The sequence below is a fragment of the Euprymna scolopes genome, chromosome 2 (assembly GCF_053919585.1).
Source record: "Euprymna scolopes isolate OS-2025 chromosome 2, ASM5391958v1, whole genome shotgun sequence".
In the NCBI taxonomy this organism is placed as follows: Eukaryota; Metazoa; Mollusca; class Cephalopoda; order Sepiida; family Sepiolidae; genus Euprymna; species Euprymna scolopes.
In genome coordinates, this window is record NC_136483.1 from 129,602,491 (window position 1) to 129,621,969 (window position 19,479).

Sequence of the window (19,479 nt, forward strand, 5' to 3'; positions counted from 1 at the left end):
ATTTTCCACTTATCTAATGTTCTTCTTATTTACAGGAAAAGGGGACAGCCTTTTTTCCTGTAACACTTATACATATATCTATATATCTATAAAAGTGAAAATGTCTGCTTGTGTCTGTGTCCCTACCAAATAACTCTGCTAATTTTCAGTCTAGAGACTCGAGATTTGACATAAGGATTATTTAGATTTGGGAAAATCGTTTTGATCAGTTTCCAGCCAGAAATTTGACTGTCAAGGGGTCAAAGTTCAACAGACATGCAGCAAGCTGTTTAATCAGTTTTGGGGCGAAAAATTTGCCTGCCAAGAGGTCAAAGTTGACAGTTGACCTTTGCAGACTCTACCAAACTGCTCTGCCAATTTTGGGTCTAAACACTTGAAATTTTAGATGTAGGTTACTTGGACATGGGTCAAACATTTTAATTTGATTTGAGTCCAAAACAATAAATCTTAAGGGGTCAAAGTTTAAAAAATTTGACCTCTGCGAGCTCTACCAACTTTTTTCTATGGTAGTTAAGGAAGACTATTATATAGAAAGGCATTACCGTATATAGGCACACTTTTTAATATATACATATTCACATAAAAGTTATGAACAGTACATAGGGCCCAAGCAAAGCCGGGATGAACTGCTAGTATATATATATATATATATATATAACTACTTTGTTTGACTTTTAGATAACGCTTCACTTTCTATATAAGTTTAACATAAAATTATTTTTACATCACAAAACTCTAAAATCTTTGTTATTACATCTTGAAAAATCTGCAAATTACTGTATTGATTAGCAAATTGTGAGATTATAACAACTTTCTGCAGGTTAAACGTAAAATGATCACTCTTGCTCAAAATTCTTAAAAAATCAAGTGGAGTGGATGAAAATTGAAAATTTAATAATAAAAAAGAAATGTTTATTTTTGTTTTAAATTGAATAAAAAAAAAAACATTTTAAAAGTGGGTGTTGGAATGAAGTGTCGTATTCATTTGTCAGGAATAATTTGTGCAGGCATTGTAATCCATAGCAACAACAACAACAACAAATCTGAATAATCAATAAATCAAACAACTTCTTGCTTTTCTTCTTTTTTTAAAAAAAAGTGTGAACTGACCCGAATCGTTGTTGTGTTGTTATAAAATGTCCTCTCCCTTGGGATCTGTGACAGGGGTGGAATGAAAGAGTAACCAGACATTTCACATGGCCTCCCTTTAAGGGTGAAGCTGTTTGTAGAAGTTTTGATGGTCAAGTTCTGAGTCATATTTTCGATATGCGTCAGAAATGCACTTCTCTTCTGTGTTTTTTCTCGTTTGTTTATTTTTGAAGTTTACTGCTTTGGTAGAGACACCAGGCAACGAAATAGCAATAACAACTGCTGCAGATATGCAGAAAGCAAGAGGAGTTGCTAATACATTATTTATGTATTTTTTTTTATTCATTCATATCACTGTATCGTGTCTTAATACAATACTAGTTTGAACATACCGCATCTAATCCCAAATGTGTGATGTTAGTCTTGCTTTCATTCTTTTTACTATAATCTCTCACTGCAATGTGATGCAATTTTAGCACATCATCATAAATGGATTTCTTCATCAACAAAACTTCTTACTACTTAACAAGTTATATGTCACATATCAACCTCTATCTACACTAAACCAAAAAATTCCTAAACTACTATAGCAACCACTCTCTACATCTAAAAAAATTCCATTATATATAGTGCCATCCTCCATATTAAACATATTTGTTCAACCCACATAATTATATTCATCATATTAACACAATTCTATTGGAACTGTCGCCCCATAAAACTTATTAAATAGGTTATTAAAAAGACAGCATCCATAGACAATCAATCATTAAATATAAAAAAAACTGCACAAGACTACATTTCCATTGTCTTCACTTATGGCCAACATATCCTATGTTCTTCTTAGAGATTTTACAAGTCTTTCGTTAAACCCCAGAAACAATTCCATTTTCAAGAAACTACCCATTCATACTAAAAGGCAAGCACCTAATTTATTAACAATGCTTAGAACATCGAAACACACACACACACACACACACACACACACAACTATATCTACAATAAACCGAAATGTCCAGTTTGTCACCCTTCACAGTCTAAAATACAATCACCACATCCCATTACTTGTGACAGTCCCAATGGAATATTTTCGATTTTGATTTAATAATCACAAACTATTCAACAAAACACATCTGATGTAATGATTATGAGTTCATCCTCGTTACAAGAATATGATTGGTTAAGCCATAAATATTGACTGGTAGAGCAGTTTGGGAGATACATTGAAAGATACACTGAAAGCTTAATGCTTAAGGATACAGCAGCTTCGAGCATGAATTCTTGTTCAGTAAGATGACTTACTAAATTATTACTTGAATACTGGAGCTAAGACTACTCATCTACTTAAAACAAGTACATCCCTTTCATAGGACATATCAGTAGTGATGAGGATGAGATCTTGGCTACATTGTTGGAGTAATAATCTAATAAGTTGCCTTACTGAGCGGGTATTTGTGGTCGGAACTAGTATATCCTAAAGCATGGGGCTTTTGGCATATCTTTTGACATCTCTCCCAAGGTTCTCTACTCTATATGGCTTAACCAGCCAATCATATTTTTGTTATAAAGAACCCAGATGTACTTAGAGATTCATTACGTCAACATCCTACACCCAAATAGTCGAACACTTCAACCAAACAGATGATATACTTCATGGCATCAAATGTATCTTTAATAGACACGAAATATGTGTATGAAAACAAACCGAAATACACAGAAATTATCTAAATTCCATAAAAGGTTTTAATATGAAAAACTATTGTACAAACTGAGAAGAATTTTTGTTTGATATGAAACCTTGTTGTTAGCTAAAGGAATCATTTACTCTTAACAGTAACTCATGGTTAGATGACATGCATATATTCATTTGAAAAAAAAAAAACCCTAAAAAAACAAAAACAAAATGACAATTATTTTCTGTTTCATTCGGTTCAGAGACTTCATGTGAATTTACATGTAGAGACAAATAATGCTGTACAAAGTTGAAAATGTCCAGTTTTTCACAACGGTTTCATAGTCATTCATTTTTTTTTTATCAACAAATTTTTTAATAAAGAGTGGAAGATCATTCCAAATATTAAAATTTAAATTTACATGCTTTTATGTTTTCAGTCAGGTTAATTTTGTGAAGAAATTTATTGTTTTTAGCCAAGAAACACAAACACACTTTAAATTATAACAAAACTACATGGGGATTTATCTCATGACACACACACACACACGCACATATAAATACATATAAATACATCCATTACAAGATCTGTGAGGAGATGCAGCTTGATAGATTGTCAAACATCTAGAAATATGAACCATCACCAATAACATCAGACATAAAGGTGACAATGTTCTATGATGCAGACATACAGGTAGGCAAATACATAAAAGACATTATACTTCAGAACAAACCCCAAAATCTGTGCTCATTATTGATGTCACTCTTCTAAGTGACTATAGCCTTAATAGAGCTGAACGGGAAAAATAACAAAATATCAGGACCTAAAAAAAAATGGTCTAAAAACGACATGGTCTCTGAAAGAAATACACATTATACCGGTTGTGATAGAAGAAACTGGTCTAATAAAAGAAATTCTAAGAAACACTTGGAAACAATCCCTGGAAGACAGTTGGCAACTATAAAGGCAACAACGTCTATCATTAAAAGAACCCACGGATATAAATCCAAATCATAATGAAATGAAGTGTTAGCTCCAGAAAGGCATCTCTTGATCTTGAAAACTAATTGAAGTAATTTTTTTTTAAATTGCATAAATAAAGTGATAAAGATAAAAATAATATTTATACAATAACCTATCAAGATACAGAAAGCTCTACATGGATGGGTGCAGCAAATAAATATAGAAATTCAAGTTAAATAAATTTTATTTGATCATCCAATCAATAATCCAATCAATAAGAACAAAGTCAAATTTTATTTAACTTTGAATTTTCATAAATTATTCAACAAGAAGCACACAATGAACATTTAGAAAAATTCCTTATTCTATGGAGTTTCAAAGAATGCCACCTTCTCTTCAGAGAAAAAGTTATTTATAATTAAACTGATTTTGCTGTTTAGCACATAAATTGAAACTGCAACATATGGAGCAAATCATATTTGCACAAAAGATAATGAAAGTTTTCAAGAATGTAAAAATACATAGGTGAAAGGATACATAAATGGATGCAAGATAAATCCAGAAAACATGATGGGGTAAGCAAGAATCCATGGAAAAAACTTTAACTTGTAAATCTGAGTATCTTAAAAATCAAAACGTAAATCTGGGTTGTTGAAAAAATAAAATCTAAGCTGTAATATGGTTTTCCATATCGTGATATGGAAGGTTTTTCTGGGAAAAAAGTTTTTTAAGTCCAAAAATATGCATGGCCAAATGCACACCTGAAAGGCAACATGCTTCCTTAGGCCAAAATAAAATGAAATGAATTGCTAGAAACAAGAATAAACGTCTCAAATCTATTTTTAGACCAAGGACAATTGGCATCAAGAAATTAAATGTCAAGATAACACAGACAGTTGCAAAAAAAAAAAAAAAAAAGAAAGAAAGAAGAAAAGAAAAGAAAGGTTTATCTATGATGAAGATCAAAACTGCATGGCTGGAAAACTTTCTGGCTTCTCGGCTTGATTGCAGACATCGTGTATGAACACCATTCTCCTAGAGCGTACTTGGAAAAAGAGCAAACACAATGTAGGAGGAAGTGTTTAGGCACTAAAGACCAATTATTGATTAAGAAACCCATGCTTGAGGACTGCATGAAGAGACACAGAAACCTAAGTATGTAAGCTTGAATCAATTATTAAAAGGCATATAATAGTGACTACTGCTGTACATTAAATTATGTAAGATCCATTCGGTAATCCAGAAAGCCATAGCTGTACATGTGGCAAGCAACAATGGCATTAAGCCACACTAATGAAACAATAACAATCCTTGACGTCAAGATATGAAAATGAAATTCTTTATTCTTTTGCCTGATGATAAATCCGTTCAGTAAATTGCTGAACAAAGCTGGAGTGCCAACAACTTGAGCCAGGATTACCAACAATATCGAAACAAAAGAGTTAATCACCTGCTCTTCATGGATGAACTCAAGCTGTATACGAGTTCAGAAGCTGATTTATGTTGACTCTTGCAGGTTGCACATATCTTCTCCAAAAATATTGGAATGAAGTTTGTGACAGAGCTAGGAAGATCCAAATGGAAAATATACAGTTTGATGAATATACTCACATTAACGACCTAGAAAAGCAGAAACAATAGAAATCCCTTGGCATAGGAGAAGACGATTCAATTGAACATGCTAACATGAAAAAAAATTGTCAGTGAATATGTTTGTAAGAAATTTCTAAAAACTCACCTCAGAAATAAAAACAAAGGTAATCACCTTGCCATGCCAGTGATAAACTTTTGTCATTTTATTGACTAGCAGGAAAAGGAAATTAGCAAGTTAGGCACTAAAACGAAAAAAATAATGATACTGTACAGAGTAATGTATGAAAACAAATATTTACCAAGGCTATATCTGCCCAGAGAAGCATATATTAACTATCAACATCAAACCACTATTTTGAGGTACTAGACAATGAGTTCTCATGATTGCATATAAACATAAAAAAAAAAAAAACAAGAGTAGAAGAATCTCCACCACAAAACTGGCCAACCATTTTAGAGAAGACTGTTTTACAAATAAGCCAGAAACACAAAACAAACCCACTATGGAAACATCCCAAAAGAGTCACCCACAATGCACCAAAACTTGCCATAGCAGAAAACTAGAAGAATGAGCCAATCAAACATCTTCTGGATAAACTAGGAAAAAATAGATAAGGAAGGCTCTGTAGACTGACTAAAAAGAGAATCGCTTCCCAGTAATCAGGAAAGAATGATAATGGCTGTCCAAGACCAAGGCTTAATCAATGCTTATAAGAAGATGAGTGGTCTCAGTAATAACAACAAGTGCAGGTTCTGCCATACAGAAGTAGAGAGTGTGAGGTGCCTAACATCCAGTTATAAGATTCTGTTGGGAGATGGTTACTATACCATGCGACACAATGGAGTGTGCAAATATCTTCACGAGATCATCTGCAAAAAGTTGAACACTGAATGCAGCAGAATGTTCTACAAACATATATTACAAAGAAAAGTTGGAAATAAATCATACACTATCCATTATTGTTATGCAATTCCTACAACCATGTACCTAGAAAATGTAGCTATTAAACCTGACATAGTGATATTGGATGAAAGGAAGAAAGTAGCAAACAACAAACTTAGTTGTAGTCAGTGGTTCCAATGATGCTGGCTTAAACAGAGTTGAGAAATACAAGATAATAAAATACCAAGGTATTATGTATGATATAAAAAAAAAAAAACTGAAACCTTTGCAAGATCCCTCATCATTTCAGTTATTATAGGAACAACTGGACTCCTGAAAAAGTATTCAAAAACTACCTGGCAAATATATCCGATGGACCAAGTGCAACAGAAATACAAACTGTTATCTAAATAAAATTGACAGCACTCCTTTTCGAGACACTGTAATTTGCACCAACTTTTAACTTCTTTCAACTTCCAAACATTCCACAATTTATCCTTTTTAATGCAGCCACTCCTTTCATATGCAAATTAATACCTTTATATTTTGAAGCCACACAAACAATTGCACTTAAATAGATGGTAAGAATTTTCAACAGATCTCTTGGTTGGAGTGTCTGAAATAGTGTCTGAAATAGTGGGTGGATGTCCGGCATTTAGTAGGATGTCCCATTCCCAGCAAAAACAAAATAAGAAAATCGAAAAAAAAGATATAGCTATGAAAATTTTCTCATGAACTATCAACATTAGGATTAACTTGTACTTTTTACTTGGGAGTCATCACTTATCAAGGCTCGAAGGCCACTCGAGGATAAGGGTTAATGAATGTAAGGTGGTAGTGCAGTAATCCTGAAACGATTTAAATTGGATAGAATTTGTTTATTAATGAGGACGATTACATTGTTTACATTGAATTTTAAGGCTACCATGTTGTATTCAGTCGGGAAGCAGGCCAGCATAACAGTGTTCCACAGGCGGCCAATTCTGGGAAAGAAGCTTTGTTCATGGATTCTGTGTTTATATTTAGGAACAGACAGAGAGTGTGGAAATCGTATATAGTGGTTGTAGCTAGTCGAGTGTAGTTTTGTGAAAGTTTGGCAAGGAGGGACCATAGATTGAAGTTCAGTTGAGCACTTGCTATGAAAATAATAAAGCAGAGACAGGCTAGCAATGCCTCTTCTGTGAGAAAGAGTTTGCAGGGCATCACTTACTAGGTTTTGAAGCCGGTTTTGAACTCTATCAAAGCTGAATAGGGTGTACTCCTGCCCAAATGTGGCAACAATACTCCATTTTAAGATCTACCTAGCTCTTATACAAATAGAAGTTTGTATCGTGCTTGGCTCTTATACAGATAAAGGATTGCATCGACAATGAGATACCTACTAAAGTGGTAGAGTAATCCAACCATTTTTCCAGCAATCTTGGCAACAGATTTGATGCTCCATTTCAGATCAGGAGTGAAGGTCAGTCCCAGAAGCTTGTCAAAACATAGAATTTCCCAAAGATGAAAACCAGGAGTAAAGGTCAAACCCAGAAGCTTGTCAAAATATGACGCCTCCCCAAGACGAGAGCCATTCATTTCAATTGATGCCAGATGTGGATCAGAGTGTTGATGATGTAAAGATAAAAGCTTGGTTTTAGATGCATTAAAAGTAACAAGCCACCTTTTTCCCCATTGTACCACTTGCTCAAGATCAGAGGAGAGAGAATCAGAGAGAACTTGGTCGTTTATGTTGTAGGGGACTAAAAATTAGAGGACACCGGGGAGGAGTAATCTGCCCCTGCTCTAAGGCTGGTTGGTTTTTCCCTTTGGTCACGGGCAGACGTGTTGCCTTTCCCTCTCAAGTAGAGGAGAACCTTCATTCCACCACGAGGTGAGCTCTGAGAACTTTTTCCACCAGTCGGTGAGTCTTATCGAACTGTCGCTATTGTATTGTGTTTTATTGTTGTTTAAATGTTTGTCAGTGTATAATAAATGTGTAAACGTAATTGGGCAATTGTGTTTATTCATATATTTTTTGTTTAGTTAAAACTAACAAATTGGTGACTCTGAGAAAATATATATGTACACGCACATACATAATAAGTTCTGTTAAAAAAAAAAAGTAAAATAATATTTTTATGAACAATAAGAAAAAGTTAGGATGTAAATTTTATTTCTAGAATTCTAATTATTATTCCCTAAATAAAAATTTGTAGGGTTGCGCAATTAAGATAGCAACACAATTTTTCTTCTATTCTTTACATATTTTTGTCGATAGAATAAGGATAGAACTACGGGTTTGTTTTAATCGTGCACAACAGATGCAACAAGTTTTTTTTTTAAACTAAATTATCCCTTATAGGAAAATTTCGTTCCTGAAACGGCTGTCGGTATTCCTGTCTAATTCGGCGCCTGATACAGGATTGACTGATATGGGCGAGTACGTTGCGTTCTGTCTCTGTGCCCCATTACCCTCCGTGTTGTATTATTACTATTCCTTTCTTTCCATGCCCTGCTGCTAGACTGTTGTAGTTTCCAGTGCGGTAAAATAAATAAATAGATAAATAAATATATTTTTTTTTAAAATGGCGACAACTTGTAACGTTAATGCCTCATTAGTTCGCGACGACCCTGCTTTGTTTTTTGCTCAACTCGATTTATTTTTCAAACAAAAATCGATTGACAACCAGGCAGAGAAATTCTGTTACGTCGCATCCATTTTACCTCAGGATACAATTACTGAGGTAAGAAGAGTTAATAATCTATCCACCTACAGAAAAGCCGTACAATGTACTTAAGGAGAGAGTCACAACTGCTGTGACTGTTTCCACACATAAGTGCATTTTGCAGTTGTTGGAACAAGAGACCCTAGGAGATAGCAAGCCGTCCCGATTTCTAAAACGGTTACAAAAATTAGCTGAAGGTGCGATGGATAAAAGCATCGTTAAGCATATTTTCCTCCAACTAATCCCGACGGAGTATAAGGTGGCTATCGCTGCTCAGGACGAGTCCACACCGGTGGAACAACTCGCCGTCATAGCAGATCACATTGCAGACATATTATCCACACAATCGTCTGCACTATCCAGTGTGAAGACCTCTGGAAGAGACGAGCTTCTGGAAAAATTAATGGAGGGCCAAAAATGGTTGGAAGCCCGTATGGACAGAATGGTGGAAGACATCGCCACACTATCATTAAAACAGAAGCAGGGACATGGCAGCAGAGGAGGTCACAGCCAGTCCCGAGAACGCAAGCAAGAAGCTATTTGTTGGAAGCACAAGAGATTTGGCGAAAATGCCAACTCTTGTATTCCACCTTGCAACTATAAGGGGCAGGGAAAAGCCTAAACCGAGTGGCATCAACTGTCAGTGCATCCTGCTCTGGCAGCCTACTTTATGTTGTAGATAAAAATACAGGCATCTCGTTTTTGGTGGACAGTGGGGCACAAGTTTTCCTTATCCCGGCAACATCAGTGGACAAAACGTCTCCTCCCTGTAAATTTACACTGCAAGCTGTAAACGGTTCGATAATACGGACTTATGGGGAGAGGTGCATGGACCTTAACTTGGGTTTACGCAGATCGTTTATCCACGTTTTCATAGTGGCTGACGTAAGCAGTGCTATACTGGGTACTGACTTTCTGCAAGCATTTGGCCTGGTAGTAAATATGTCAGGCCAGTGTCTCCGAGATCCAAGCACACAACTTGCAGCATGTGGGGTGGTGGGGACTGACACACCATTAGGTCCACAGGTAGCACATGCAGACCAGGACGAAGCCTTCCTTAGTCTGTTGAAGGAATATCCTTCAATATCGGTCCCCTCCTTTCACAAGGAAGTGTTACCACACACTGTAACTAATTACATTGAGACAAAAGGCCCACCCGTCCATTGTAAAGCCAGACGTTTAACATCTGAAAAAATAAAGGCTGCGAAAGCAGAATTTCAGCAGATGATGCAGCTTGGCATAGTTCGTCCTTCAAATAGTGAATGGGCCTCGCCTTTTCATCTTGTTAGTAAGGGTCCAAATGCATGGCAGGAATGTGGGGACTACCAAGCTTTAAATGCCACTATGAAACCGGATAGGTACCCAGTACCACATATCCAAGATATAACAGCAGTGGCCCAGAATAATAAGGTCTTTACTAAATTAGACCTTATTCGGGCATACCACCAGATCCCTGTGGAGCCCGAACATATTCCCAAAACGGCAATTACCACACCGTTTGGAATGTTTGAATTTTTGCGTGTTCCATTTGGTTTATGCAACATAGATCAAACGTTCCAACGTTTTATAGACCAGGTTCTGCAAGACTTGCCATTTGTGTGTGCATGCATAGATGACGTCCTCATTGCTAGCAGGAATAGGCAGGAACACATAGATCATGTGCACCAAGTATTCAATCGCCTGAACCAATATGGTGTTGTTTTAAATCCATCGAAATGTACTTTTGGTCAATCCGAGGTTATATTTTTGGGGCACCATATTTCAGAGAAGGGAATTTCCCCATCCCCAGAGACAGTCAAGTCCATCCGAGATTTCCCTATCCCTGCTACAATGAGACATTTGCGGCAATTTTTAGGATTAGTTAACTTCTATCGTAGGTTTCTCTCTCATGTTGCCCAAGTACTTTTGCCGTTGACAGGTATGCTGACAAATGTGAAAAACTGCAACATTACACTATCGGAGGAAGCAATAGCAGCATTCAACAAAGTAAAGGCCATGTTAGAAGACACCACAAAGCTGTCCCACATTCAACCCGATAGTGAACTTTGCCTGGCAGTAGATGCATCTGAAACTGGAATTGGAGCGGTCCTGCAGCAAAAATGTAATGGGAACTGGCGACCTATTTCTTTCTTCTCCAGGAAATTGACTGACGCAGAAACACGCTATAGCACATTTTCCAGATAGTTGTTGGCCTCGTTTTCCGCAATAAGACATTATCAGCAGCTCCTAGAGGGACAGCCATTCTATTTGGTGACTGACCACAAGCCTCTATTAGGCGCTCTGCAGTCCTCCTCAGACAAATACTCTCCTCGAGAGGTTCGTCAGTTGGACTATATCCTACAGTTTACGTCGGATGTCAGACACGTGAAGGGAGCTGACGATATACCAGCAGATACACTGTCACGAGGAATAAACTCCTTCACATTGGGACCTTCCGTCGAAGCAAGAAAAAGATGAGCACCTGCAGAAGCTTCTGCAGAATAATGGAACATCACTGCAGCTGGTGAAAATGGCACACCCCAACGGCCCTAGAAAAATAGTGTGTGATATCAGCACTAACAAACTGCACCCATATGTTCCAGCATCCTTAAGGAAAGACATATTCAACGTGGTACACGGGTTATCACACCCAGGGGCCAATGCGTCGATACGTTTGATGACAGACAGGTATGTCTGGCCGAGGATGAAAGCAGACGTGCGAGAATGGACAAAGAAGTGCGTGCAGTGTCAAAAGGCCAATGTCGGTCGACATACACGTGCACCACTATGCACATTTCCAGCACCTGATGAGAGGTTCAAGCACATACACCTCGACATCACTGGTCCATTTCCGACATGTGAAGGCCAATGCTATCTTTTGACATGTGTCGACAGATTTTCAAGGTGATTTGAAGTCTTACCAATGCCGGATATGACAGCATACACAACAGCCAGAACTTTCCTTGCTGGATGGGTAGCAAGATTCGGTGTCCCGGAAAATGTGACAACTGACAGAGGTAGACAGTTCGAGTCCGAACTGTTTCATAAACTCTCAGGACTTTTGGGCACCAGAAGTATACACACGACAGCATACCATCCACAAGCAAACGAAGTAGTCGAACGTCTACACTGCAGCTTAAAGGCCTCTTTACGCGCAGTGCTTACCAGCAATACAAAGTGGTTAGAACACCTTCCTCTAATTTTGCTGAGTTTGCGCACAGCAGTGAAGAAGGATATGAATTGCTCAGCAGCAGAAGCACTGTGTGGTACCACACTACGCCTGCCAGCACAATAATTTTGTGATACACCAAATAAAGTTTGGGACCCTGCATCATTTGTTGATAGACTGACAAGCACCATGGCTAAAATAGCATATTCTCCATCAGGAATAAACAAGTGCGCTAACACATATGTGCCAAAGGCACTAGAGACATGCACACATACAGCTAGGTCGCATACCCTGCAACCACCGTACCGCAGACCTTTTAAAGTCAACAAGAAAAACAAGAAGTATTTCAGTGTCCTCATTAAGGACGAAGAACAAAATATCTCAATTGACAGGTTGAAACCCGCAACACTCGAGGATGCATATTTAGAAGTAGATCCCTCACAAAGGATGCCAGTTGAAGTGACATTGGAAAAACGCCCTTATAAAAAAACATGTACGGGCAGACAGGTAAAATGGCCTGCCCATTTAAGAGACTTTGTCTCTACATAAAAAAAAAAACAAAAAAACAATCCTCTCACAACATTCAATTATAAGTACTCCGTATTTTGGGGAGGAGTGTTGTAGGGGACTAAAAATTAGAGGACACCGGGGAGGAGTAATCTGCCCCTGCTCTAAGGCTGGTTGGTTTTTCCCTTTGGTCAAGGGCAGACGTGTTGCCTTTCCCTCTCAAGTAGAGGAGAACCTTCATTCCACCACGAGGTGAGCTCTGAGAACTTTTTCCACCAGTCGGTGAGTCTTATCGAACTGTCGCTATTGTATTGTGTTTTATTGTTGTTTAAATGTTTGTCAGTGTATAATAAATGTGTAAACATAATTGGGCAATTGTGTTTATTCATATATTTTTTGTTCAGTTAAAACGAACAACGGTCTTAGATGTGCTACCATAGATAGTAGACTCATCAGCATAGATGTCTACGAATGATATAAGGATGTGATTTTGAAGATCATTAATATAGATCAGGAAGAGAGTTGGGCCAAGGATGGACCCCTGAGGGACTCCAGCATTAATATTGAGCTTCTGATTTCTTCCCATCAACCATTACTCTTATGAACCTCAGAGAGAAATGATTTAATAATTGAGAAGACGTCCCATCATAATAATACTATAATGGGGTATGATCTCGCACAGTCGGGAGATTCTATTTATAAACGATGCTGCTAGGAACTGACGAATCAAATTAATTCACGTCTTGTTACCAACCAATCAGAAACCAGAATTGTTCCATAAATATTAAACCTTTCTGTAGCAATTTCGCATATGTTTTTTTCATGCCAACATGGGAAGAATCTTTTGCTCTGTGGATTCCAACTGTCTACTGCAAACCAGTCAACTCCCAGGACTTGTGTAGAACAATAAACCATCGGAAACAGTTTCTGATAGTTCGTTGTTCTACAACTGCAAATCAGTCACCTCTCAGGATTTGTGTAGAACAACAAACCATCGGAAACTGTTCTGAAACTAAACATGGCTTACACTTCTAGAGGTTATGGGCCCAGCGTGCGTCTTTATTTCGATGGATCCGAATCAAAATTCGAACTGTGGCAAGTGAAATTTTTAGGATATATATGAATTCAAAAGCTACACAAAGTACTTCAAATACAACCTGAAAACAGAAACGACCCCGACTTCATTGAAAAGAATGCAACTGTGTTTACGGAATTAATACAGTGCTTAGATGACCAAAGTCTATCACTGGTAATGAGAGAAGCCCTGGACAATGGCTGCAAAGCATTGAACATATTGAGAGAGCATTATTTATCGAAAGGAAAACCCAAAATTATTTCTTTATATACTGAACTGACCTCTCTAAAACGAATGGAAACCGAAACCATTACTGATTATATTATGAGTTGAAACGACTGCAAATTCTTTAAAAAATGTCTGAAGTTATAAGCGACAGTCTGTTAATTTCCATGGTCCTTAAGGAATTACTGAGTGATTTCAAGCCATTTACTACTGTCATAACCCAGAAAGAAAAACCCATGACTTTTAGCCAATTCAAGGTAGCACTCAGAAGTTACGAGGAAACTGAAAAAATGATCATAGAAAAAAACGAATCGACAAATATCATGAAATTTAAAAATACACACATAAAAACACCAAAATTAAATTATACCCATGCCGGGAATAAAAACTGCAACTTTTTCAAAAACAATTTTTCTCCTAAGAAAAGTACAAAAATTATTTGCTATAATTGTGGACGACCTAATCACAAGAGTTTCCAATGTAGATGTAACTCCAACGGTACCCACAGGCCGTGCACGCACGATATAAGGCAACGTGCACTAACTCTAAGTGCGTGTGGCCACACCTCTACTCTGTCGAGTACTGGACCCCTCAACATGCACCTGTCTCTCTCAGACCCTCGGAAATCAGCCTGCTAATACTCAGGGTTTACAGCGCTCACAACCCCAAGTCCGGGCAATACCTGGATGCGGCTAGGTGATCGTCTGCGTCAGGTTCTCTAGTCGGATTCCCTCACAGGCGCTGTAACTGGCTAGCAGGCGTCTCTCGCTGTTGCAGCTTGAAGATCAGGGTTCTGGCAGCTGAAATAAATGGGTCATTCTTCACAAGTTGCAAGTATTAAATGATCAACAACGCCAGGGAAGTTTTCTGTATCACAAATTACATTATTGACAATAAATTCAGCATACATGTCGTGCAGAAAGGAAAACTCAGGTCATTAAAAATCACTATTTTTTTTTTCGCTAATTTTAAGCAATGATTCTAGATGCAGGTGCCTTTTTCTCTTCTACTGGTGATGATCTCGGCTAGTTTTCAGAGGGCCTCTTCCTTCAGTTGTTTTATCACGACAAGCTTCTGCCAACCAGAGCGAAAAGAAGACGCCGATTAGCCAAGTGTCTCATTTTTATCAAATCAGTAATTCCTCCCTCTACCTTTTTGGTGTTATTCTTTCTTTTTCTTTTCCTCTCCCTCTCTTCTTTTATCCTATTAATTTTTACTCCCTTTTTCTTTTCTTTCTTTTGAATTTCCTCCCTCTCTCTGTTCCCCTAATTTCTACTCCTCCTGTCGAACTTATCTCTACCAAATTTTAACCCTCATTTGCACTGAGGTGTTAACTTATTATCAAATTAGGGATGATTAGTCACCCCAGGTCGAACAATGGTTGGCGGCGACCTTTACCCTTGACCCCCATTCCAAGCTGTCAGCTTTAATCATCCAAGAATCTCTGGATCTCTTCAAATCTCTCAGCAGAGGTTTTAAAAACAACCTTTCATGTTAACAGATATATAATGACAATGAGATAAAAACAATTATTCTTTGTTTTTTTTCTCTTATCTTGTCAAAATCCCATAGACATTTCTGCCCTGTCCCAATCAGACCCCCCCCTCTTCTGCCCTCTCTTCCTCTATTTGTCAAGCAAGACCATCTGGTGCTGCCCGGGGTCTTGCCATATAGATACAGGACTTTAAAGGGCGACTCCATTAAAAATGTGGAGAGCTCCGTTAGGGAACATACATTCATATTTTTATGTACGTTTAACGTTTCAACAAACAATAATTTTCTTGTTGATTGTCATGCAACAGCAGATGTGATTACAAAAGAATCTGATTTTATCAATTTTGATCCCAACTTTAAGCCTCAAAATCATTTTGTAGAACTAGCAGACAGGAGTCGAGCAAATGATATCATTTTGAAAAGAGGCGATGCTAAAATCTTGCTAAGGAACAATATAGGTGAACTATGTTTCTGTATTCTAGAAAATGCTCTTCTAATCCCGAACTTTAAACAAAATATATTTTCTGTACAAGCTGCCACAAAACAAGGTGCAAATATAAACGTTAGCCCTACTAAATTAAAACTGGTATACCCGAATGGAACTGTATTCAACATTAAAGAAAATGGAAGACTATTTAAATAGCGTAGTCCCATCGAAAACCGCCTGCCATGATCTACAGACATGGCATAAAATTCTTGGATACTGCAAGATTCCTGATATCAAAAAGTTGCCGACTGTAGTTGATGGAATGAAAATACAAACATCCAAAAACTTCAAATGCGATGTCTGTACGCAGGGGAAAATTACAAACTATCAAAACAATATACCAGACAAGAAGGCCAAGAAAATCCTATCAGTGGTGTATTGTGACTTGAACGGTCCCGTGGAACCGATGGCCAGAGAACATTATAGATATGTGTTGAATTTCGTAGATGACCATTCAGGTTTAATAATGGTGTACTTTTTGAAGAACAAATCTGATACCATGCTAGCAACTAAAAAATATTTAGCCGACATGGCTCCCTATGGTGAAGTAAATTAAGTAATTAACCATCATATCAAGCATGAAAAATCAGTTCCTAGGTTGCCACACCAAAACGTGACTGCGGAATGAGCATGGCGGACACTTTTTGAAATGGCAAGATGTCTACTCATTGAATCAAAACTTCCCAAAAACCTCTGGACATACGCACTTATGTTTGCTGCCTATATACCCAACAGGTGCTTTGACAAAACACTATCTAAAACCCCATATGAAGTTTTCTGTGGTAAAAAAAACTAATTTAAGTCGAATGCATATATTTGGTTCAACTTGCTTCGTATATATAGATAAAAAGAGTAAATTAAATATCAAAACCGACAGAGGTATATTTCTTGGATACGATAAAAACAGTCCAGCCAATTTAGTATTTTTTCCAGAGAAAAATAAAATAAAAAGAATCCGATGTGTAAAATTCATAGACATGTTTAATTTTAAAGACAAAATGATGATGTTAAAATCAAAAGATATCCCAAAAGAAATAGAAGGCGACGCGATTTTTTTGTGGTCGACAATATAAAAGATTATCAAATCGACTATTGCTATTCCATGGAAAATATGCCAAAAAGCTTTAACGAAGCAATTAATTCAGAACATTGTAATGAATGAAAAATAGCCATGAAAATATGACCTAAATATCCATCAAATGGACATAAAAAATGCTTGTTTGAATGCCCCCAATAGATTGTGAAATTTATATTACCCCTCCAGAGGGATTTATAATGAAAAATAAAAATAGCGTGTGGCGACTTAAGTCATTGTACAGTCTAAAGCAGAGTGCTCAGTGTTGGAATACAGTATTTCATGATTATATGATTAAACAACAATTTAAACAAAGCGCTGTAGACCCCTGTTTATATACCAAACACAAAGACAATAAACTATTGGTTTTGGTTTTATGGGTTGATGATATTTTAATCGCATCAAATTGTAACACAATGTTGACCGATGTTAAGAACAAATTAAATAAAAGATTCAAAATGACCGATCTTGGCAAAATATCCTGGTTTTTGGGGATAGAATTTACTCAAAGGAAAGGACTTATTACAATGAATCAATCGAGATACATTGACAAAATACTATTAAAATTTGGAATGGGAGAGTGCAAGAAACGCTCTACACTGGTCGAAAATGATATTAATAAAAATATACACACAGAATCTGAAATAATAGACGATAAATTATACCGAGAAATCATAGACAGTCTTGTATATTTAATGACTGCGACCAGACCCGACATATGCTATACAGTAACAAAACTGTCACAAAAATTATCAAGACCGACAATGAAGGATTTAAACAGAGCTAAACAAGTCCTTTGTTATTTAAAAGGAACTAAAGAACAAAAGTTAGTATTTAGAAAATCAAAAAATCCCCTAAAATTAGAAGGTTTTCAGATTCAGATTGGGGAAACGACGAAGATCGAAAAAGTATATCTGAATATTGTTTCAGACTATCAGAAAATGGTCCTTTTATTTCATGGAAATCTAAAAAGCAACAGATTGTATCTCTCTCTACGTGTGAAGCAAAATTTATTGCGATCACATACACGACCCAGGAAGCACTCTACCTTAAAAATATCTTAAAGACTATTTTAGAGCTAGTATTAACTAAAAACCTCAAAGTAATTAATTGTGATAATCAAGCCAGTATAGTCTTAGCACAGAACACGATAATCAACCAAAGATCCAAGCATATAGATATAAAATACCATTTCATAAAAAACGAGGTGAAAAAGGAATCCATTATTTTGAATTACATATCATCAGAACAAAACATTGTTAATGTATTCACAAAACCTGCAACAAGAATAAAGTTAAAGTGTTTTTCTTCAAAACTTGTTGGGGGATTCAACTGAATCATTTTTTCACGGGCCTGTATGTATATAAATTTCTACAAAAAAAAAAATAATTAGTCCTGGGCAAGATGTTAAACTCCATCCATTTTGTTTGTATTAACACTTTAACCTACTAATGCATAACTAATACTTTTACTGAAATAAAAATAATAATAATAATAATAAAAAATAAAAAAGTCACTTTTTTAAAACCTTTTTTTGCAAATTTCCTCTTTGACAAATAATTTTTGCATCATTTTTTGGCAAACATTTTCTGGGCGAATTTTTTTTTCGCTAAATACTTTTTAGATGCTTATTTTAAGGCGTGCATAAATTACAATTGACTTTTATTTTTAGTGCACATTAGTTTTTTTTCTTATTTTTAAAAAATTACCTATTTTTTCTTTGCGTTGTTTTAATTAATAAAACAAAACAAAAAAAACTCTTTTTAAACGGGTTACATATTGCGTGTATGTTTACTTATTTATATGTATATATGTAATCGTTTTTTTTTTTAACAAAATTGCATAATCAAATTTAAGAAATGGCTTCTTTTTCACATACCCATCCCTTTTTAAGGTAAAAATACATTCCATTTTTCTTTTATTTCTCTTCTCTGTACATTTGAACACGATTAAAAATGGCGTCTTTTTACATGCTAAAATTTTAAGATCCAAATGATTTCTAATTTTGTTATGTATAATTGAATATAAAAATACATATTTATTTTTGAGCAGAATGAACCAAAGGGACTTCCCCATTATAAAAATTAGGGGGGATATTACAATATTTTTTACTATAATGCGGTAGTTATTTATTCGCAGTGCACTGCAGCAAAATGTGGCACAAGGCCGGAAAGTGCAGATTAGGCAAGCTCTCCTAAAGGAGGGGCACTCTTGCCTCAACAAAAATTGTCTGGACACTCCCATCGGCATTCCCCGGTAGGGGTGCCTCAGGCGACAAGTAATAAACTTGCCCCACCCCAAAGCCGGGTGGCAAGGCCTGAGAGGGTGGACCTCCTAGGTGATACCCAAGCGGTGAAACTCAGTCCGACAAGTGCTGGGCCGGTTCCCGGCCCCTTATCTGTCGGGCTAAGCGTCAAGAATGGATCCCTGATGAGTACTACTACTCTGTTTCCCTGCAGCCAAAGCTGCTAGGAGACACATTCCATCATAGTAATACTATAATGGGGTATGATCTCGCACAGTCAGGAGATTCTATTTATAAACGATGCTGCTAGGAAC

At 36.7% G+C, this 19,479-nt stretch overlaps 1 protein-coding gene across 4 annotated transcripts in view; it reads right to left on the reverse strand.

The window, feature by feature from the left end:
* Positions 1–19,479, reverse strand: part of LOC145296068 (cilia- and flagella-associated protein 90-like) — a 64,615-nt gene that overhangs the window by 23,293 nt on the left and 21,843 nt on the right. The window contains exon 1 of one of the 4 annotated variants that reach the window (XM_080142144.1): positions 1,111–1,326. The exons of the other annotated variants lie outside the window; for them this stretch is intronic. Within the exon in view, the coding sequence (XP_079998270.1) occupies positions 1,111–1,257 (147 nt within the window). The 5' untranslated portion in view covers positions 1,258–1,326. Of the gene's footprint in view, positions 1–1,110; positions 1,327–19,479 lie in introns of those variants that run through there. 4 annotated transcript variants of the gene reach the window in all.